This window comes from Montipora foliosa, chromosome 4 (genome assembly GCF_036669935.1).
Source record: "Montipora foliosa isolate CH-2021 chromosome 4, ASM3666993v2, whole genome shotgun sequence".
In the NCBI taxonomy this organism is placed as follows: Eukaryota; Metazoa; Cnidaria; class Anthozoa; order Scleractinia; family Acroporidae; genus Montipora; species Montipora foliosa.
Window position 1 is genome coordinate 15,674,000 of NC_090872.1, and position 22,500 is coordinate 15,696,499.

The window sequence follows — 22,500 nt, forward strand, 5'->3', positions numbered from 1 at the left end:
TAAACTTTCAATTCGACAATTCAAATATTCAATTGAATTGAAGGTTTGAATAACCGAAATAAATGTTGAATTGCCGAATACATGTTTGAATTTGACACCAAAAACGCGCCCTACGGATATGCTTGCGTTGCGTCGGTTTTGGAGCATGCTTAGAACCACTTCCTGTATTGCAATTGCGACTCATTCCCCTTTGAACTGTTTGTTTCAACGAAGTCCAACAAGGTTCAAGCTTCAAAAATCACCGTCTATAATAAGTAAAGCTAAATCAACAGGCACTTACCTTTGGAAGAGTATTAATGAAGCTGTGTATGTTAGCAGCCTTTGCAGCAGCTTCAATTTCATCCCTTGTTACGTCACGTGAGTTGTCGCCGTAAGCAATGTTATCAGCAATGCTGAAGCCAAACAAGATGGGCTCTTGTGAAACGATACCAATTCTCGAGCGCAACCACTGAATATTCAGAGTTCGAACATTGTTACCATCAATCGCCTAAGAGTATAAAACAAAATCAACTGCAGCTTTACCCTCAATGTCCATCTTCAGAGACTTGACTTGCAGCTATTGAAAGAGTTGACTGTTTTACTCTCTAACTTACCACTTCTCCGTCCTCGGCATCATAGAATCTTTCCAACAGCGAAACAACTGTACTTTTCCCACAACCACTCGAACCAACAAGGGCAAGTTTTTGTCCTTTCTGAACAGACAGTGTTAATCCTCGCAATACCTTGACATTCGGCCGGGTTGGATAGCGAAAACGTACGCTTCGTAGCTGAATTGTGCCTGTTACAGTGCCCTTCAAGAAAGCAAAAGATACGAACTATCATAGATGGCAAAACTGTGACCTGTTCGACCAGTGGTTTTTGACGTTAAAGCGACAAGTCAGTCAGGACATGGGACCTGGGGCACTTTTGTATTTAAGTGCGTACATAATATTGCTCCAGATCTGTTTAGAGATAATTTTATGAAGTCTTCACACAACTACTCTATAAGGCGCAATGGTTTAGATCTTTTACTTCCCAAAGTACACACAGAAACTGCAAAGAAAGGTTGTTTTTATTCTGGAGCGCTAGCTTTTACTGGTTTGCCATTGTACTTGAAGGAGATTTGGTCAATTGTACCGTAATTTTTAAGTCGAAGCTCAAGGTCTTATTTTTTATTTTTTTTATGTGTTTAAATATTCATGTAATTATCTAGTTATTCAATAGGCCAGTTCTGAGTTGATGTCTGCCTCCTTTTCAAAACGAGTCTAATTGCGAAGTTTTTCTTTTGCAAATTAGTTTTCATTCATATATAAAGTAGAACTAGCTACCATCACAAAAATTTCGCACTTAGACTTGCTTTGAAGAGGAGGCAGACATGAACTCGGAAATCTTTTAGAGTGTATAAGAGTATTCTAATTTTCACTTATTTAGATATTTAATTATGGCTTCTTGTTATTTAATAATTTATTTCTAGTCTTCCAGGTCACCCATTTATAACAGATTTGTCTGACGAGTTTACCCTGGTAAAATATGGGTTTATTATTATTATGGCAGTTTAAAACTCCTGAATGCCAGGCCCTAGTCACAAATACTGGGCGTATAAACGTAGCTAGTATTATCTCAACATTTACGAGTTTACATAAGATAGGAATAAAATTGCATAAAATTAATAAAATAAATATCTATCCACATAATATCTACAGAATTCTAATTGTGTGTTGTCTCATTAGCGCCCCAAAGGTGTCCAAGTGGCTAGCACATGACTTAGAATGTTTTAGCGATGTGAAGGGTGTGGCTTAGGACGGCTTTCTGCATTCTTCTGAGTACCTTTCGGTACCTATCTGAGCCCACTAACGTCTTGACTTCATCCTTCAGACTCCTTGAGTAACCACCAAAAGCGTCAATAACGATGTTGAACTGTCGAATCTTGTACCCTGGGTGCTGTCTCTTGAGCTCTAGTCGCAAAGGCGCATACTTTAAGGTCTTCTCCTCATCTTTCTGCTTTCTGTTATCCATCCAGGGACAGCTCATCTCTATCAGCATCACCTCCTTGTTTTCCCTGTCTACGAACCTAGCGTCAACTCTGTTGGCTCTTATTATTATTATTATTATTATTATTATTATTATTATTATTATTATTATTGTTTTTTCGTGGTAGATTTCCATATTTGAAGTTAATATGTTACATCCTATTATCGTATTCAGTTTTTGCGATATCAATGTTGATTTTGAGGGATTGAAGTTTTCATGCAACAAACACAGTAATGTTTTTCACGGTTTTACTATAAGTAACATTGGAGGAAAATGTTTTCTACCTTTTTTAATGATTCAAGTCAATAGTTTTTTTTAGCTGATAAAAATACTTGTGTAATTTTATGTGAGTAAATAATAAAGTTGTTATTATTTAATAACTATAACTATAACTATAACTATAACTATAACTATAACTATTACTATTACTATTACTATTACTATTACTATTACTATTACTATTACTATTACTATAACTATAACTATAACTATAACTATAACTATTACTATTACTATTACTATTACTATTACTATTATTATTATTATTATTATCGGCCCTGGTTTGCCTTCGAGGATCGCGGGTGAAGCGCCGTGCCGCGTTTGATTACAACAATTGCGATATTAAAATCGCAGCTGCCGAAGGAGCCATTGACATTGTTTAGTGTTTTTTTTTAGAAGCTTTTGTATAATAGGGTTTTGGATTTGCCATTGGCCTTTCGCTTTCTTTTTTTTTTTTAAGATAGTTTTAGATACTTTTTGCTTCCAATTCTTACTTTTTAATATTCCTTGTAAAATCTCAGAAATGAAACTGTTATTATTAGTTATTAATAAGACAGTTTTTCTAATTGTACATAATTCAATTTTCAAGAACTTCCTTTTATTCTTTTTGATGTTATCTATGTTTAGTTTTACTTGGCAAATAAAGATTATTATAATTATTCTCGAAAGTCCAATAGATAACTCAATTGGTTTTGCCAGTGATTATCCGCTGGATAGTGATTTATCTGGTGGGTAGCGTTATCCACCTTTTGAACGGAGGCCTGATATTCAAAAACCTGGGATTTTCACTCTAGTTTGGGTACTGTCGTTTCCAAATACAAACTATTTTTTCTATAGGCCACCATTTGGCAAACCACTGAAGAAAATAAGAGAATCCCTCACTACGTTTGCGGGTTGATTGGCGGCATGGAATAAAAATGCTAGGCTTTGCGACACTTGCCTCTACATGAGAAAAAACTCTCAGTCTTGCATCAAGGAGCATGCGAGTTTAGAAGTGGACGGAGCCGGACTTTAATGCTAATGAATGTAACCGATGAACAAACATAAGAGACGTGATACTTTTTATCCCATCCTCACCCCGCAACCTCGCACTTTCACTTGGCCTTGGTTGTTAGGAAGGTTAATTGCCATATCCGGCGGTTAAGCCCTACAGAAAAAAGGTAGAGTTTTCCAGTGGAAAGTGCCATCCACTCTCCAAGCAACCAGAGTCTGGTAAAAGAGATTCCGCAGAGGCCAAAGATTCGAGGCTACGGTAACGAACACAAAAACAGGGCAGGGCCAACCTTTGAATCGTTGACCCCAAAAGAAAAACCCTTCGAAACCGAAAATGAGCTTTGGTAGTATTCTTACCGGTGTTAAGCCGTTCTCAGAGGAACTATCAATGAGAGGTTTCCGATCGAAGATTTTAAGCAGGCGCGCAGCTGCCACTCTAGCTTTCTCGTAATCTGGTGTGAGAGCGCTGATCTGACCCAACGTAAAACCACCCATTATAATGGCGAGCACCACCCTGTTAGGAAAATCAAAACAAACGCGTGGTTACAGCACGAAGTGTAACATTTCCGCTGGCAGGCAAGACGGTGACCTTCACCCGTTATACGGTAATAATCAATTCTGTTTTTCGCTTTCAGTGTTATTTCAATACAATTTCAATTTGGTCTTCATCAAGTCCGGTTCTATAGACATATTTCTTCAAGAACTCACTCTCCAAAAGTTCGATTCCTACTTTGGGTCCTCGATGGAGTGGAGTGACTTTTGTTTGCGAGGCATCGTATTTTGGTTGCTATTGCTATTTTTAGTTTTGATTGATATGTCACAAGTGCATACACGAAGTGCAGATGGTTACCCAAAATTCTCCAAGTTTACCAGTTTACGAAAATGCAATGTATTTCCAGCATACTCTGAACTATTTCATGGACTTGCAATAACCACACATACACTTTTGACAAGCCCACTACACACTACCTTTCACCACCGAGACTTAAACAATGTTCCTCACTGCTCTCAGTGAATGAAGGGGGTAGTTTCTAAAGAAACTGTGGTGCTGCGTCGGTGGGGAAGTAGTATACAAAAATTGGTTTTATCAACGGAGTTGATAATGTAAATTGGCCACCGTACAGAGATTCTAAAGGCTGACGTTTCGAGCGTTAGCCCTTCGTCAGCGCGTCAGAGCGTTAGCCCTTCTTCAGAGCGTCAGACCTTCGTTTTCGAGCGTTAGCCCTTCGTCATTCGCTCTGACGAAGGGCTAACGCTCGAAACGTCAGCTTTTAGAATCTCTGTACGGTGGCCAATTTACATTATCAACTCCGTTGATAAAACCAATTTTTGCTCTCAGTGAATGCTCGGCGGCATAGTCACCATCACGAACCACTGCGCATGCCCAATTCGAGCTACATTTCTGGTCTTAGCTTCAACTGATCTGGTCTAAGTTTCAACATGAGTAATAAAGTTAATAACAAACTGCTGTACATCTTACTTCATGACTTCGTCCATAGTCAACTCCCTTTCCATCACAAGATGTGCTCCATATCTGAATGCTATGGCATTGGCAAAAAACATGAACGCCTCTGACAAGCCGAATGATGCTCCTTGCAAATGAGCTTTTTTCCTGGCCCTCCTGTAAATATCCACACAAGAAATTATTTGTAAGCAACGTGCAGAGGTAAAAAAAAAAAACAACCAAAATACAATGTCAGAAATTTTCGTTTTCGTGTTTGGGTAACCACATTACCTACTCGAAGTGCGGTTTGTTTTCCTCCGCAGCAGTTTCTCCGTTTCGTTTCGGTGCCTACTATTGTTATTGCGCATACACTCTGCGCATCTTGAGATACTTGGGTTTTCTATGGGTGATGCTAACTAATACAGAGATATTCTTGCGCAGTTTGAAACTTTGCGGAAATAGCAGAATTCAGCAACTGCTCTTAGTATCAAAAAGAAAATTGGGGGTAACCATGCATTTTACATCGATAATTAAGCTTCAATTTGGAAAAGAACGCCATACATTGCTGTTATATTAAAGCTTTTTACAAATATTGCTTATTAATATTCAATATCTTTGAAAAATGCGTGGTTACCCCAAATTTTCCTTTTTCGATTTCAGTAACACTTGTTAAGATCTGCTTTTCCCGCATATTTATAAACCGGGCAAAAATGCCTTTGAATTAGTGGTAGGCACCGTCCTTAACATGCCAATAAATGGTGCTTACTTGGAAGGCGCTTCTAAAGCTGCGGCATATTTTTCATAAAATGTGCTTTCTCTGCCCAAAGATACCACAGTTCTGATGTTTTCAATTGTTTCCACCGCAATCTGTTGACGCACGACAATAACAATAAGATCAGTGCACTCTAGAAAGGATCATCAGAGACATGCCATCAATTTATGCAATTGCGAGAAACCCCGAACTCGATTTATCGTAAATGATTTAATAAACGCCCGGAGCGTTTCTTTAATTTTAGGGGTCCAAGAGGGGGCGTTTAATAGATAGGAGGCGTTTTTTCTCGTAACTTATTTTAACGAACTCAACAAAACTGTATACAGTATGCTTTCCGCCAAAAACGTTTTTATGTTAAAAGAATCTCGACTGCGGGCTGACGGCTTTTGCATTCGATGGTTTGTTTTTGTTTTTTTTTTTCTTTCGCTATAATCAAGAGCGTGCTTCAACGAGTGCAACCTGTTTTCATATTATAACCAAACGCTGAAGTCCAGAATCCTTGCTGGTTTTCTAGCTGCGTCTGAATCGAACTCCCTTACCGTCCAAGTTTGTGGAAAACGAAAACGCGAAGTGGGTCTTGGGCTTTTACTTCGGGTAGAAGAGCACAGAACACGTCATCATAAAGAAATGCAAATGCGAGAAATTTAGTCTCAAATTATTATTACATCGAGTTGAAGTGTGGAGTCGAAGTTTGGCAGTGTGGAAGTTAACGTCCACACTGCCAAACTGATGGCGCGTTCTGTGCTCTTCTACCCGAAGTAAAAGCCGGGTCTTGTCATTCCTGGATGCTATCAAGCTCGAACAGGCAGGAAAAAAAAGTGCAGATATATTAAGCACCGAGATCAAGAAGATCAAAGAGCGCTATCCTTTGAACTTGAAATTGAACTTTGAACTTGAAATTGAACATGACATAATAGACAAACCGATGATAATCAAGCACACCCTGCGAGCAGAGCCTCCTTTTGTCTTTTTCTTTACTGAGGAGGAGAAAAGTAGGCTCTGCCCGAATCGCGTCAACTCTTTGAAGCCACCGGAGCCCGAACTTCTGGACAAGTCAATCTTGCTTTCTCTCGTCTATCCGGTTTTTCCAGTGCGAGCGTCAATTTAGTGACAAAACCGATGGTTATAATTGAGCCCGCTGCACCACAGCGGCGAGATCTGGCACATTAGCCTTGGGTTCGAGACTGCATCCTGGCAACATGCAGCGTATAGTCAATAAAGATCTTACTCGATTCATGCAGAGTCTTTCTCGAGAACGCCAAAATCGAGCAAGCAAAAGAAAGGCTCTGCTAGCAGGGTGAATCAAGCAATGAAATTAATAAATCGATTGATTTTGCTCTATTTTCGCCAATTTTCACGGGGCGTTTAATACAAACTTCAGAGTGTTGGGGGGGGGGGGGGGGGGGGGCGTTCATTAGATCATTTACGGTAAATCAGCGGCCGTTCTATTATTTATCTTACACCTCCTGTTTTAGAAGTTGGCTAGTTTATCGAAGCGAGAAAAGAAAACACCGCAAAACAAAAGGTTTAATGGGCAGCACAATACCTCTGAGAGCCCCGCACATGCGTTTCACACCTGACAACGACATGAAATGAACAAATTTGAGGTTATGTGAAGAACGCGAACGCCTGCCGATAAATTTTTAGTTTTCTCTCCAACCATCCGCACCGTTCATACCAATCTTATTTCAGGAATGTTGAGAAATACTTTCCATGTCGAAAAACGGGAAATAATATTTTTGAGACAATGGCCCGGGCAAAGGGCTTCAACATTTGTTTCGTCAACAGTTCGATTTTGTTGAACGCCGTTGAACGATGTTGACCGCTGATTGACGCTGGTGTGGCAAAGTGTGGCAAACAGTAACAACATAGACCACTTTCATGCATGAATAGCGACCACCTTTACATTCTTTTGTATTTATGTTAATTAGACTTACTACCCTCATTTTGAAACAAATATTCTCTTGAAATTTGCTCGTCGTAGCGAGGCTAGAAAGGGTTACTAGCATTAAAACAACCGACAATTTTATTTGGCCGCCTTTATGAAAGAGGTCTACTTGATTTAACAAAGCTTTACCAGCTGAGTACAAAAATTTGGTTTATCAACGGAGTTGATAATGTAAATTGGCCACCGTACAGAGATTCTAAAAGCTACCAGCTGAGGCCTGGTATTCGGCCCGCCCGCGGTTGTTACTATGGATACGGGCATGGATACGTCGTTGAGAGACCGATAAGTGTGCACGCGCTTACCTAACGATGTTGAAAGAGGGAGGGGAGGGGGGGCGAACTGCTTCAACTTCGCGATAACAAAAGAAATGTTGAATTGCTGTTGAAGCAAAGTTTAAACGCTTTGAAACTCTTTCAACATCGGTTCAAAATGTTTCAACACGGTTGAAGGGGATGGCACACGATTCCGGCATTGTTGTTCTACAAAATCGAACGGATGTTGAAGCAAATGTTGTTGGGTTTTGGGGAAAATTCCTATAGCATCTACGTTTTCTCTGGTTTCTAAAACAAACTGACCTTGCCCGACTGGACAATATCATCTTCCCCAAGACCGGAAGCTGCACCTCCTGCAAAAAACTTCATTTGTATCGCAGAAGCAACAACGAGGAAAGGGATGATGGCCAGAACCACAAGGGTTAATTTCCAACTATTGATAAAAGCGAACACAAGACAAGCAACAATTGTGGTGATGGACATTGCGATTTGGGCAAGGCGATTTCCAGTGGCCTAGAAAGAGAACAGTAAATTTTTTACCAAACTAAAAAGAGGACATTTTTCACCTTTTCAAAGCAATTCAGTGCAACAGGCAGTACAATATCGTTAGGTAAAGGTAAAGGTACACGTTATTTAACGTTGGAAGTCCCTTTACTCTCTAGAGAGTATTCTCCCAGGAAGCCGACGGTGCGCTCATTTTACCCCCCTCTTTTCCATCAGTGATCCGTTTTAAGGGTATTTAAAGCTACTTAGGCTACACTGAAAGGAAAGAAGTCGAAACAAGGATGTCAGATCCGGGGATCGAACTCGCGACCTGTTGCAAGGCCGCGCACTAACCGACTGTGCCACCCTTGCTAGCCCTATGAACTGTGTGAAGATTTTGATGCAACAAGCAGAAACCAATTCCGTGTTAGTAAACCTATTGGGGAAGTTCAGCAACGACGAAAGAATGGTCGACATGACTATTGACCGTCTATTCTACAACTAAAGGTAGATAATCGGGGAGAGTTCCTGTTGAGGGATCATGTTTTGCAAAAAACCAACAGGACTTCGGTCATGTCACATTATTACTTTGCATAGGACGGGAAAATGGAAGCTTCCATTCAAGACTATTTTTATTGCCGTGCTTTTAACCTAGTTGTTATTTTCTTTATCTTAACGAGTAATCCCCCGGTATTCCCATTTGCAAGGATTATTCTTTGGATCCTCTCGTTACCGGGTAGCGTAGCGACAGTTAAATAATGTGCGAGAGCTTTGATGGTGAATGAAAGTATTGAAATGTCTCGTCCTACAGCCCTGAACGCTACCAAACACAGTTATAGTGTATTTACCCCCTGAACGGCTGAAGCATGTGTTGACAGTGCTGTAGTTAAAGCTCCAGTGCTGTGAAGAGGATCATCAAAGTAAGATATTTCCTGAAAAAACAAAAAGATTGCCCATTACGAAAAGTTCCTAAACAATTGCACACCTCCAATGCATTCCTCTATATAAAGCTCCACGCACTATTGCGCCATTGAAATTGCGTGGAAGCATCCGAAACATTTATTTCTTTCATCACATAAATTGCTGGTCATACACAAATCGCGAAAAAAAAAATTTTTTTTTTCAATTTCAGTTGCACGATTTGAAACATCAGTACTGATTACAGACACTAACCTGTTTCAAAATGCTCTCGAATGTTAATTTCCTCAAACGCATGGTTAGCAGTTCACCAGATTTTGCAAACATAATAGCCTAACAAAATCAACAAATTTGGAAAAAATATGAAGGGTACAAGCGAACTTTGCCTACCTTCTTGTAAATTTTAGTTGCTTCAGCTAAAATAGGGAACAAAATATAACCGAGCAGAGGACTTGGTTCAAATGCTAAAATGTCGATTGGGTTCAATTATGTTGAAAAAAGAGCTGAACAGAGGCGAGATACGAGTGTGCGAGAACGAGATGTGCGCGCGAGGAGGGGAGGAAAGGCACTCGTTTCCTCGCGCGCCTTTTTGTATCTACACAAGCCATAAAGAAAAGATGTTCTGTCAACTAGCAAGTTGACATAACACTATAATAATTTATAAAAAATTAGGATAGTGCGCGCACTCTCATTGGTCAATAGCTGTGTTTAGATGAGAGTATGGAAACACGGCTGTGACATCACACGAAGTTTGATTGGTTTATGTATAGTCAGACGCGCGTTTTGATTGACTGGTAGAAAATACGAGCGTGTATCAAGAAAATCTGTTTCAATCAGAAAGTAAAAAAACCACCATTTTCCTTCACTTGTCGAATTATCTTTGAGAAAAACTTCATAAAAGCAATAGAGGACTTTTTTCCCGTGTTTCCATAGCCTCATCTAAACACTCGGGGGAGTTGGAGAATTCTCGACAGTTATGCAAACCCGGGACGCAGTCGTGGGTTTGGATAACTGTCGAGAATTCTCCAAACTCCCCCGAGTGTTTAGATGAGGCTATGGAAACAAGGACAACGTCCTCTATTGCTTAAACGTGTCTTTTCAATTATGATATACCATAAACTACCTGAATTAACTGAGCAAGGAAACTTGCTGCACCAATAGCCAGAAACATGAGCGACCAGAACTCAGAGTCCTTTTTCATCTTTGCTGGGTCGTTGAAAGTAAATACCTAACAAAATGTAACAGGAAATGACAATGGTCGTAATGAGAATAACAAGTTACAACAACAACAATAGTGAAAGAGTTAAAGTTCAAACTAAGGGTGCGTTCGATTGACCGTATTCCGGAATAGGAATACGTGGAATATAAGTTAGAAATCCTTCGTTTTTACGGAGATTCACATTAAAATTGTCAAACATCTGCTAAAATGCTATTTTAAACATAATCTTATTATCCTTGCTACTTCGAAAAGCGCCAAACATACCGTTTTAATAATCACTCCACGTATTCTTATTCCGGAATAGGGTCAATCGAACACGCCCTAAAATTAATCGCTAGCCCATCCATGAAATTGACTTGTCTTATTAAAAGGGAAAAACAAAAGCTGTGGGATAATACTTATATAATTAACAATTAGACCCATGAGGCGAAGCCGAATGGGCTATTGACCCGTGGCCCTTGAGGGTGAAGGGTCTAATTGTTTTAGTATCACCCAACTAGTCGGACAGAAAACGCAATAATAAAGTTAGCAAATGCAAGTTAAAGAAATATTTAATTGGGAATAAAACGAAAGAAAGCGTCACGCTTTTCGCTACTCGAGGACTATTACTAATAGTTCTCTGGTAGCGTAGCCAATTAAAATGCAGGATTTGCACTAGTCCACTAGTTGGGTGATACTTAGCCTGCGTAGCAAGCGTTCCTTTTCGACAAAAAGAGCTTCGCAACGATTTTCCGCAAACTGGCCGCGCGGAAGTTGGGGCAAGAGACTGAGGGAACGCTTGCAAGAAGACCCCCTATTTTTGAAAAACGCCCACCTTTTTATTGTTGACTTGACACACGCTGATTGACGTCTTATTAACAAATTAGCCAATAGAAGATAACCATGTTAACACATGTTGGCTTCCGACAAAACAAACCGAGGCACCGAGGAAACACCGAGTGATCAACGCAGAATTTGCCAGTGTGATTTTAGATGTTAAATTTGTAACGGCAGCTTCTAAGCCGGGTACGACTGGTAACGTTTCTTCTGAGAATTTGTTTAAACCATCGAAAAGAAACTTACGGGCAAGTTCTAGCTGATATTTGCAGAGCGGTTGGAATAGAAGTTATCGAAAACAACAGCCAATTTTTGAGAACTTGTAAGCAATCCGTGCGCTCGTAAAATACGAAATTTAGAAACAAATAAACTCGTACAGAGTTCGATGGGTAGTAAGTAAGGCCGTTAAATGCAAATCTCCAGCAAAGCTGACCATGAAACCATTCAAATAGGTTTAAGTTTAAAACTAACGACGATTTCAGTGCGACTTGCCAGTCGGAAGCTGGCCGCTCGCAAGCTGGTTTCACCATCAACTCTGATTGGTCCATTTGAATTTGAACGCGCGCTGGCAACACGACCCTCCAATCAGAGTTGAGGGTGAAACCAGTTTGCGAGCGGCCGTTGTTGACTGCCCGGTCACAAGCCTCTGAGGAAAGCCGAAGGGGTGAATTTTAAGGCAAAGTTTTCGTTCTTCACGAGTCTTTCGGCCGCCGAAACACAAGTATTTGGAGTGAAATTTATTGGGCTTTATGGAACTGTTGTTTTTATTGCGATTCAGGACTTTTCCTGTTGAGGAGAAAACGATTTGTGGAGTGAGGTCTGGCCAGCGATGGATGGAGTGGTCGGCCTTCCTATTTTTTTAGTAACCGTTTCCGGATAACTTCACTAAACGTCGTCAGAATGGCTCTAAACTCGGCACAAGAGGTCAAGTTCGTCACACATTTGAGGTAGGAAAACTTTATTTCAAATGAGATAGTTATTTACACAATTTTTTACGATCGGTGATTTTCCCATACAATTCTCTACACAAGCTGTCGCATACACCACGTATTTTCAGCTTGGGGAGCCTGTGGACTTGCTGGCTATTTTGTTGGTGCAGAGTGGTTCACGAAATGGATCGTATTAAATCTCCTGGAAATTACAGCCAAACCTCCTCGCTAGTTTGATAATCCACAGTACGTTTTTGGTCAAATCGTCACGAAATCGTAGATGAAATAGCAAGTAAAAGTTCTTTAAAAAATCGAATAACTTTACAAACGAGCCGCTTTCTTCTCGCAATAATTAAGAGAAGATTTAACAGGCTGCGTAGTTGTCTTCATCTTGTCTCAATCCATGATATAGGACTCAAGCTTACATCAGGCAAGGTACGCAGAGAATTTGACGAATTTCCTTGATCCTGAAACATGTGGATTCTGATAGTTCGCAGGCATTTTATTAATTCATCCTGCGTAAATAAAGTATCTTTTGCAAGCGAGCGAAAAGCTCACTTCAGTTCAGTCCAAACTTTTGTTAAATAACGATCGAATCTTTTGCTTTTAATGAATTACGGAAACGCCATAGCGGCTTCAGCTGACACGTAAATAATATTGAATTCCCCTTGATGGATATTGTCCAAGCAGTCCAGATTTTCATTTAAATTACAGGCTGTCATTCCCATAGAATTCACCTCAACCACTTACTTGATTGCGTATTATGCTTTGAAATGGAGAAATCACGATGATACTCGAGAAGCCGGTTCTTCGTTTTAAGTTCTTTTATTTCGCACTCCGCACATCATGACAAACATCTGAAAAATTAAGCTTTTTCCGAATCCTGTTGGCAAAACGGCCATTACATCTATACAGTTAAAGAGATGGCGCATTGACAGTTCTTTTTTCCTTTTCAATGTAAAACCCGAGACCCGATTCGCTCAGCTTCGACACACGATTCAAAACCTTCCACATCTTCCAGCATTCCCTTTGTCACGCTCCAGAATTTGTCACCTGTCAATCATTGTGACTGTGCCGCACCAATCAGAAGCCCCCGTTCGTGGGCGAACGGGTTTTTCAAAAATAGGGGGTCTTCTTGCAAGCGTTCCCTCAGTCTCTTGCCCCAACTTTCGCGCGGCCAGTTTGCAGAAAATCGGTTCGAAGCTCTTTTGTCGAACAGGAACGCTTGCTACGCAGGCTAGGTGATACTAATAATAGATAACAGTAATAACCGTACTTATTAGTACATCAAATTTAATAGACATGTAGCAACAGCTGGTATATAATTAAGTTACTGTATGCATGAGATTCGTGAAACATGTATGGTTCTCTGATGGTTAAATGTTGGGTCTAAAATCCTCCTCAATGTTTGCACTTTACACCATGTAATAATTCAAACGCTGTTGTACTTACAAAGAGGATTTCTGACAGCACCAATGCAAATGCGAATGGAAACAACCCATTAATAGCCGCAGAAATGCTTCCGACAACCATGAATGGCCATTCAGGTTTGTTCAACTTCAGGATCCGGAAAAATGGAGCCGGTTCTACCTCTTCTTCAAGAATCTCTTCTTTGCCATCTTTGTCTTTTGTCACCTATTAAAGTTTAAAATGTCAGACCCTTTTATCATGACAATTTCCTTTCCACTCGACGGAAATGAGGTGATGAGTGATGATGATTAATCAGAGATGGCACGGGTACGGGCACGGTCTCCTAAAATGAGTCCAAGATTTTGACTTCTAGTGTATAGATAGATAGTGACTTTATTTCACAAGGGTAGCTCATGATAGTATTAACAACTGATACCCCAGTGGCCCTTGAAACATATTTACACTGGTTCTACCTAACTTAAGCTAAAAGACATTAAAAATGATAAAGATACAGAATAAAAATATATACAATATCGTCAAAAGTTAAAAACTCAAGTCCTTTTTCTGAGTGACTAAAAAAATTCTTAAAAAGGCTAATGTTTCAAAACGTGAGTAACTGTCCAAAACTCTCAGAGATCTTGGTAAAGAGTTCCAATCCCTGAAAGAACAAACTGTAAAAGAACGACCATCCTCCGTAGCATAACTATATCTAGGACAAAACAAATTTAAATTACAATATCTTGTGTTCCTCATATGCATGCTAGAATTTATAACTAAAAGTTCATTCAGGTAATTAGGAGTGTTTCCTTTAAGTTTCTTGTAAATGAGTGTGATTGTCAGAACTGTCACTTTCATGGCCTGCATATTAACTGTATGTAATTTACTCACAATGATTACTGCAAATAAATGAGACAGGAATATTGAAGACTAATACATGAAAAGAACTTAATAAATAAACAGATGTAACATATGACGGTGAATCACCTACTGTATCAATGATAATACATGATTCCACATGGTTACCATAACATCAATAAATGAAGCCAGGACTGTGAATCTTTACCATGTAATTTGAATATAATATAATAATCATCGCTGACATTTAAACCCACCTCAGCCTTGCCAGAATCGGGTCTATCTAACGCAGAACCTGGTCTTCGCTTTGCTGACAATCTGCGTGATACTCGAACAGACAGTTTTCGTTCCAAATCTGTGTCTTCATGTTCACTATCGCTTGACATGTGAGACATGCTACGCATGAAATTTGCTGCTGCCATTGATTCTGAAAGTCAATCACGTTTAAACTATGATTAATAACTACATGTGCCATGTGCATGTAGAGAAAATAATTGTGTACTCTTACAGCACCAAATTCTTTTTAAGGAGAAAATCAATTAATCCAAATTCAGCAATTAGCAAGCTACAGAAAGCTGTATCTTCACTCAAATTTGTAACTGGCATTATTAGAGCAACTTTGTGTCTTGTAGGACAGAGGAAAAACAGCTTTCAAAAGATCCATTCACAAGTCACTACATATTACTTTTGTATTGATGAGTGGTAACAGTTATAACCCAGGTGTCCAAACTTTGCAACTTGCTTTTTGAAAATTTTCAGTCGGCCGACAGTCGACCGACGCGTTGGCAGACGTGTTGGCCGACGCGTTGGTGGGATCGGATTCTTAAATTTTACCAACCTTTTTCTTCAACATCAGCATCATCGTCATCATCATCATCATCAATGTCACCACCGTGTTCTTTTTCTTCAAACGTCTGTAAAAAAACACATGATGGGTGAGTTCCCTCCAGAAGGTTAATTGAGACGACAACAACACAGTATTTCATACAATTAAGGGCCCACTGACGTATTTTTTGGGGTGCGTTGCTAAGGATGTAATGATAAAGTAATTTGAGAGAATTTGTCATTTTGGTCAGTTTCCAACTTTTGTAAGCCAATGACCCTAAATATGACGTCATCATACCACGCCCATGGTCACGTGACCAATAAAAGAAAACTCTAAATTTGTCTCCGTGCTACGCAATTTGGGTATTTAATCGATGGTTTGATAATTTGTGTTCGTTTTTGCATCCAGCCAAGCATGGTTTTCTTTTTATTTTGAAAAATGTTCTTTTTAAAGACATAAACGATACTGAAATACCCATAACTTTTTCAAAAAAGATGAATTTAAAAAATCAATGCTTAGCTATATTCTGTATTTGGGGGTGAAACGTGCCATGTAAAAAAAAAATTAATTCAATTTAAAACCGCCGGAAATTTAGCTTTTCTCTCAAACCCGAAGTCAGTTCGTTTCGCATGCGCAGTTGATCTGAGAACGAGCGCGATGAAGGGCGAGTAAAAACCTTCGATGGAAACAACAGTTTGTGCGGTGATTTTTGCTTGTGAGTGGGTTGTCTTGTCAGCTCATGATATAATGACGTCAGTTACCGGAAGTAACATTTCACTTCCTTAGCAACGCGCGAAAATCCGTCAGTGGGCCCTTAAGTCACTTGAGTCAATTCATCAAACGTAAAACTCGAGGATTTTGGCACTGATAAATGTTGTTAAATGATGTACCTGAAGCACGACCAATTGGTGATAAACTCCATCAGTTTGCATCAGCTCATCATGGCTGCCTTGCTCTACAACCACACCTTCCTGAATGGCAGAAATAACATCAGCATTCCTGACTGTTGATAAGCGATGGGCAATAACAATGGTTGTACGTCCTTGGCGTGCCTGTGAAAAACAATAAAAAAAAAGTACCATTACAAATTTAAATGCATCAGAAGTAACTGTAAGCTTCATTATTTTTCTCTATCAGCACTCACATCACCAGCACTCATTAACTCATAACTTACAATGAAGATTAAAACTCAATCATTAGAATTCGTGTAGTTTGTAGAATGGAGTTTCTCTTAATAAAAACCTGTGAGTTAATTGGCATTACATGTAGATTCTTTTAAGTTTGTTTTTTCATCTGTTTTTGGTAGTAACACACTTTATTCAGAGCAGCATTCTTGACCCTTGACCTAAAATCCCAGACAAACTGGCACACATGCAATGTTTGAGCAATTATCTAACATAATCTAACATAAATGTTGCACATGAAAAGGGGCTATTTATCCACCCCTGACCCCTCACTGACTGTTGTACACGTATACCCAAACATTCATGATGTTTAGTATCATCAGCTTACTTGGGGTCAACAAGTAAGGGGTAATGGGTTGCGCAAAGGTATTAGGTGGTCAGGAAAGAGACTAGCCTGCGTAGCAAGCGTTCCCGTGCAGTTTTGGAGCAAAGAAAGACCGAGGAACGAGATTCTCGGTTTTGGCCGCGCGATAAATGAAACGAGAGGCAAAAAATGAAAGCGGGGGGAGGGGGAGGGGGAGGGGAAGGAACCCCACCCCCTCCCCGCTTACTCGCGCCACTTTTCGCGCGGCCTTTGCTCCAAAACAGCACGGAAACGCTTGCTACGCAGGCTAGAAAGAGACATGTACCCTGTACGTATGTGTACAAGAGTGTCCCAAACAAAATTTCTCTAGGATTCTACCTGGCTTAACAGGTACTTTACTACTCATCTGTTTAGGGTTGTACACGCCACTCACTTTATCCAGAGCAGCTTGCACTAATGATTCGCTTTCAGTGTCAAGTGCAGAGGTTGCTTCATCAAGCAACAATATCCTGGGATCTCTGATAAGAGCACGAGCAATGGCAATGCGTTGTTTCTGCCCTCCACTTAACTGTGTTCCTCGCTCTCCAACAAGAGTGTCATAGCCCTGCATGGATTGATATAAGTTAAACGTTTTCATTGACTGGAAAATAAGCCAAGAGACCTGAACGTCATAAAGACGATTGGGTGATTAGTCATCTTTAACAGTAACAAATATTGAAGATTACAAATACTGACTAAAAATGTACATGATTGTACGCTTACCAGAACAAAAAATGAATATACAATAAAAACCTAACAAAATTAAGATTTTCAAAACTTTCTAACTCATCTACTCCCTAAGAACTTTCAGTACTATATGAGTATAATATTTTCTAAAGAAAAAAAAAGGAAGACAAGGTAGGGTATCTCTCTTCTTTTTCCATTGCAAATAGGACTACAAAGTAACACTGCAAACAATTCAATATTATTGAACTCACCTGTGGTAGCTTAGTGATGAAGTCATGGGCATTTGCCATTTTTGTAGCATTTTCTATTTGTTCCTGAGTCACACCGTCTTTTCCATATCGAATATTTTCAGCTATGGTAGTATCAAATAACACTGGCTCTTGACTCACAACACCTATGTGCTGCCTCAGCCATTTTAAGTTCAAACTGCGAATATCATGACCATCAACAGTTACCTTGATGGACAAAAATAACACAAAATCAATGTTCTCTTGCAATGTTTTTTTTAAAACAAATATCAGTAACTGTACGCATGTACATGTATACTTCTCTTATTTAAATTTTTACAGCTCTCAATATTCTTTTTGAAAAAACAAAACACTAAGCCAACTAGATAACAATAACAATAATGTTTTTCTCCTAAACTGTAGTCACCATCACTAAGAAATCCAAGATGTACATGTTCCTCATTATTGAAACAAGCTCACGAACAGTCTCACTGTTCTTATTTATAATAAGGAATTCAAAACATATGATATTGAACTGTCATCCACAATTCAATCAATAACCTGTATTTTTTTCTATACATTTAAGTACAAGAACAGTCATTACTTTGCTATTTTCAGCTTTGATACCATGATCATACCTGTCCACTACTTGGATCATAGAACCTCTGAAGCAGCTTGACAACTGTACTCTTTCCACAGCCACTTTCACCCACCAAAGCTACTGTATGTCCACTCTGCACCGTCAGATTCAAACCTTTCAAAATCTGTCCCACAAACAAAAGTAGCACGCACACAGTCATGTAATTTCATTGCCACAGAATTGCAAAGTTAACAAACTAACAGATTTAATACAGAAAATTACCTCTCACGGCCAGCTACAGACTGCCTTGATTTTCACTCAAACCATTGTAAAGGACGGAGGGTGTAATTTAAAGTGCAGGTTGCAGGTCATTGTTTTACCATAACTGCATGAAACAACCCAAACCTTTACAAAAATGCTAACCTTGTGCTTAAATATTATTTTTTAGGTTTAGTGTTGGCATTGGTAAAGGTTTGGTTTGTTTGAGCTATGACCTTGAAACAATGACCTGCAACTCTAACCTGCAACCTGCAGTTTACTCCTTCTGTGTAAAAGACATGAGTGACTGCCACTTACATTAAGAAGCCCAGGTATAATGAAAACCAGCAGTTTAAATAAGTTTTTTTAGTAAACGGCTGGGTTTGTGGAGTAGGCAGCACAGTGGCAAGAAAGAAAGCACAAGGCCCAGGCTTTCCCCTAGGGGGGGTCTGGGAGCATGCTCCCCAAGAAAATTTTGAAATCTAGTAGCTCGGAAATGGCATTTACAGCAATCTGGGTATCAACATCAGTCACAAATATTTATTAACACGTAGCTGCACATGGACAAGTTAGAAGACATTTTTTTTGCACTCTCAATCTCTTGTTGAAATAAGATAAAATATCACCTCCAGCTGCACGCTTTCTAGTGCAGCTGCAGCTGCAGCTGCACACTTTCTAGTTTTGTCTTCCATTTTAATAAACAACATGTGGAAAACCGAAAGGTCGTATGTAGTGAATGTATTCAAGACAACATTTGGCACCAGTCTTTCTCCTCTATTCATCCAACATGGCGGACTGCAAAGATCACATTAGTGAGTGGCTAAGGTGAGTGCAAATAACCAGGAATTCATAAAAATATCCAATGTCCAAAAAGGAGCAGAACATCCAGCAAAAGTTTTCTTGATATTCTACATGTCATGTAGTTGTGTTATTGAATTAAAATAAACTAAAATGGATCGAAGTGAAACGGTGAGGATCGTGTACTTTAAGCTTATCAAATAAGTAGGCATGGCAATAACTTAGGAAGTAGCCGGCGAAATTCACCAGTTGCCAGCTTCTAATAAAACCTCTGGAAAACCTTGAATGGCTATTAATTTGTCCTTTGACTGCAAGCGGATGTTGGTCAATTGTCAGCCAACTGTTAGCCTTATAATGTTGACCACTTGAAAGATGACAGTCATCGAAGGAGCTGTTGTTTATTTTACTGTACTTCACCACATTGAACAACATCCTTGGTAAGATATTTGAATAAAAATTGAACAATTGTGTTTATAATAATTATGACATTGACAGTCTGATTTTAAAAAATGCAGATCATACTCAGTCTGATTATAATTGCCAGCTCTTTTGTTTGAACATTCAACTCACAAGATGCCTTCATTAATTAAGTCCTTGACAGTGTGGGATTGGGGTTTAGCCTTCCCCTCCTCATGCAACACATAATAAGTACATAATTGTGTAGCTACAGTAGGTCCAAAGGTAAATTCTTTAACAAGAACAATAATTATTATTATTATTGTTAATAATTTGGTTTCCATAATCTTAGTGAAGGCATATTGCTACAATTTAAAATGCAGATTATAGCTAGACAAGACTGGGTCTGTTATGGTAATGTGAATTTCAGTCTCTCACATTGATCCTGACCCGAGTACTCTGCTACAGATGATGAAAAATAGCTTGACAAGAAAATGCATAGTTTTGGACTTAACTTCCAATCAGTAAATTTTGTGCCAAAAATACTGTTTGCTAAAACAGTTATTACAGCTCAGCTATATCCCCCAAAAGTTAAATCACACATCAAAATATCACTGAGCTGTATTTGATATTGAAATACCCACATTCATGTACAAGTACCTATACATGCAATCATTAATTTGCTCTAGTTTTTCTTTCTCCTCAAGAACCAAAATTTGATTTGAGTTAATATGAATTCGACTTTCAAATGATTCTTAAAATATATGTTTTCCCACAGTGTGTTCCTATCAAATATTCAGCAGCAAGTGACTGAAGCAATAAATTCATTGATTGAAATTTTTGTAAGTTGTGCTTTGATTGTGTACCTGAATATCTGGTCGTGAAGGATAAACAAATTCAATGTTGTTGAATGCCACATTTCCTTGAAAGGAACTGTCATCTAGTACTACTCCCTCTGCAGAGTTGGAATCAATTGGAGGAACCTTTAAAACAAAACAATTATATAATTAACACAATTATTAAAAGTAATGTGTTCCGGTTGAGATTCAGTAATACTGTGTATCAGTCAGCTGTTACAACAATTCATACTCTACTTTCTCAAATCCCATTAATACACCTTGTTTACCCCTACAAAATTTTGCATCTATTAGGCATTGTTTTTGATTTCTCTTGGGACATCGTAGTGTCTACTAACTGATGAGTGTTGTTAGGTGGATGTGAAATTGTTACCCGGTCAATAATCTGAAACACTTTGTAGGCTGCTCCTCTAGCTGTTGCCACATCATTAAAATTAGGACCAGCTTGACCAAGTTGCATAGCACCAATCAGGACTGAAAAAAATACCTGAAAATAAAATCAATAATTGAGTCTATTTTTTTTAAGATTTGTACTGATCGATACTTGAGGACCACCTTGGAATACATTAAAATTATTGTATAACAAAAGGGAGTCAAACATCGTTAAACCCAACCCTTAGATACTACGAAAACCATAAATCTGTGGAATGGGCCCTAATTACCCACTTCCATTAAACATTTTGATGAAAATTCGTTTCCCACCGACTTAACACTGTTAGGTGTACCGGAACGACTGCAACAATGGAAAAATATGTTTTCAAAATTCAAATCTGTTTTCTTTGGCAATTACAGAAAAACTCTCATGAAGAAACCTGTGGTGAAGTATCCCCCCTTTCCGATAATGTCTTGTATAATCTTCCTTAAGTCTTCTCCAAGAGATTTTCCATGATTATACAGCCTTCCACATGTGCTCAGTTCTGCCATGATGTTGAACACAATACCTCTCAAGAATTTGAACTAACATGTACAAGCAAAAGTGGGCAGGGAAGAGACATGTAAATTCTCGCCCATTCCACGGGTCGGTGGTTCTCGTAGTGGGAACTTCAATCTAATTACACCCCAACATTTAAAATAAATTTGAACCTGAATATAATTAATTAATTAATATTTACCGTATTTACTCGTGTATAAGTCGACCTTTTATGGCATCAAAAGAAGCTCCAAAAATCGCCCTCGACTTATACACGGGTCAAAGATTTTGAGCCAAGTTCCAGCTAAGTAATCTATTCAAATTTAACATAATAATGTTGTCTTGGGCATAACAAACGCAGTGGACAAAAGCCGATACATTGTAAAAGACTTCAAAATGAATGACAAAAGACTTCAAAACGAATGTAAGCAATTCCAGTTGAAATGAAAAAGGATTTGTCCAACTCTAAATGTTGAAGATACTCACAAGCACAAATATGAAATTATATAGACACTGGAAATTTTCGTTTTCCAAAGGTGGAAAGCTCTAAAAGGCATTTCTGTTTCTTCGAATAAAACACGATCGTTCAACGGCTTAGTAACCTGGCGCAATATCTTGTGTTTGTGTGCAAGCATCGTCACTCGTGTTTGCGTGAAAATGCTGGTTGGTAATGATTGTTTTTTATTCTTTATACAAACCTGGTAGATTTAAATGCTTTTGCAAACTTCGTATTGTTTGGTTTATGACTTTTGTTTTGTTTGTCATTTGAGAAATTGTAAGTCAAGGACCAATTAAACCTTGCACATTTTCGCATCGTTCGCAAGTTATTTTCAAAGATTGACTCCTGCTTCTGTGATGTTGCATTGTGCTTATCCTCTAAAGCCCTTTATCCTTGAACAACGAAACTGGTGAGTTTGAGGTTTATACGTTCGATTTTCTGAGAACTTTTTCGAAACTCAAGGACAAAATGTCCGCAAATACAACAATTGCTGACAAAACAAGACTATTAAGCGCTTGAGGCCCTGATTTTTTTGTGTATCCACATTTCCAGAAATCGAAAAATACAAGATTAGTGTCCCATGAACA

At 38.9% G+C, this 22,500-nt stretch overlaps 1 protein-coding gene and 1 long non-coding RNA gene across 3 annotated transcripts in view; one reads left to right on the forward strand and one right to left on the reverse strand.

Moving 5' to 3' along the window:
- The window catches only part of LOC138000017 (ATP-dependent translocase ABCB1-like), a 54,787-nt gene that overhangs the window by 2,481 nt on the left and 29,806 nt on the right, over window positions 1–22,500 (reverse strand). Inside the window, exons 8-25 of the mRNA XM_068846124.1 lie at window positions 20,878–20,991; window positions 20,514–20,630; window positions 18,254–18,379; window positions 17,640–17,843; window positions 17,096–17,266; window positions 16,065–16,226; window positions 15,187–15,262; window positions 14,606–14,775; window positions 13,536–13,718; window positions 10,243–10,347; window positions 9,375–9,452; window positions 9,050–9,133; window positions 8,022–8,231; window positions 5,493–5,593; window positions 4,763–4,903; window positions 3,640–3,796; window positions 594–791; window positions 281–487 (exon numbers count right to left, since the gene is read on the reverse strand). Coding sequence (XP_068702225.1) covers window positions 281–487; window positions 594–791; window positions 3,640–3,796; window positions 4,763–4,903; window positions 5,493–5,593; window positions 8,022–8,231; window positions 9,050–9,133; window positions 9,375–9,452; window positions 10,243–10,347; window positions 13,536–13,718; window positions 14,606–14,775; window positions 15,187–15,262; window positions 16,065–16,226; window positions 17,096–17,266; window positions 17,640–17,843; window positions 18,254–18,379; window positions 20,514–20,630; window positions 20,878–20,991 — 2,604 coding nt within the window. The remainder of the gene's footprint in view (window positions 1–280; window positions 488–593; window positions 792–3,639; window positions 3,797–4,762; window positions 4,904–5,492; window positions 5,594–8,021; window positions 8,232–9,049; window positions 9,134–9,374; window positions 9,453–10,242; window positions 10,348–13,535; window positions 13,719–14,605; window positions 14,776–15,186; window positions 15,263–16,064; window positions 16,227–17,095; window positions 17,267–17,639; window positions 17,844–18,253; window positions 18,380–20,513; window positions 20,631–20,877; window positions 20,992–22,500) is intronic.
- Window positions 11,794–22,500, forward strand: part of LOC138000018 (uncharacterized) — a 28,103-nt gene continuing 17,396 nt past the window's right edge. For both annotated transcript variants that reach the window (XR_011123046.1, XR_011123045.1), the window contains exons 1-2: window positions 11,794–12,101; window positions 18,644–19,278. This is a non-coding gene — a long non-coding RNA (uncharacterized lncRNA). The remainder of the gene's footprint in view (window positions 12,102–18,643; window positions 19,279–22,500) is intronic.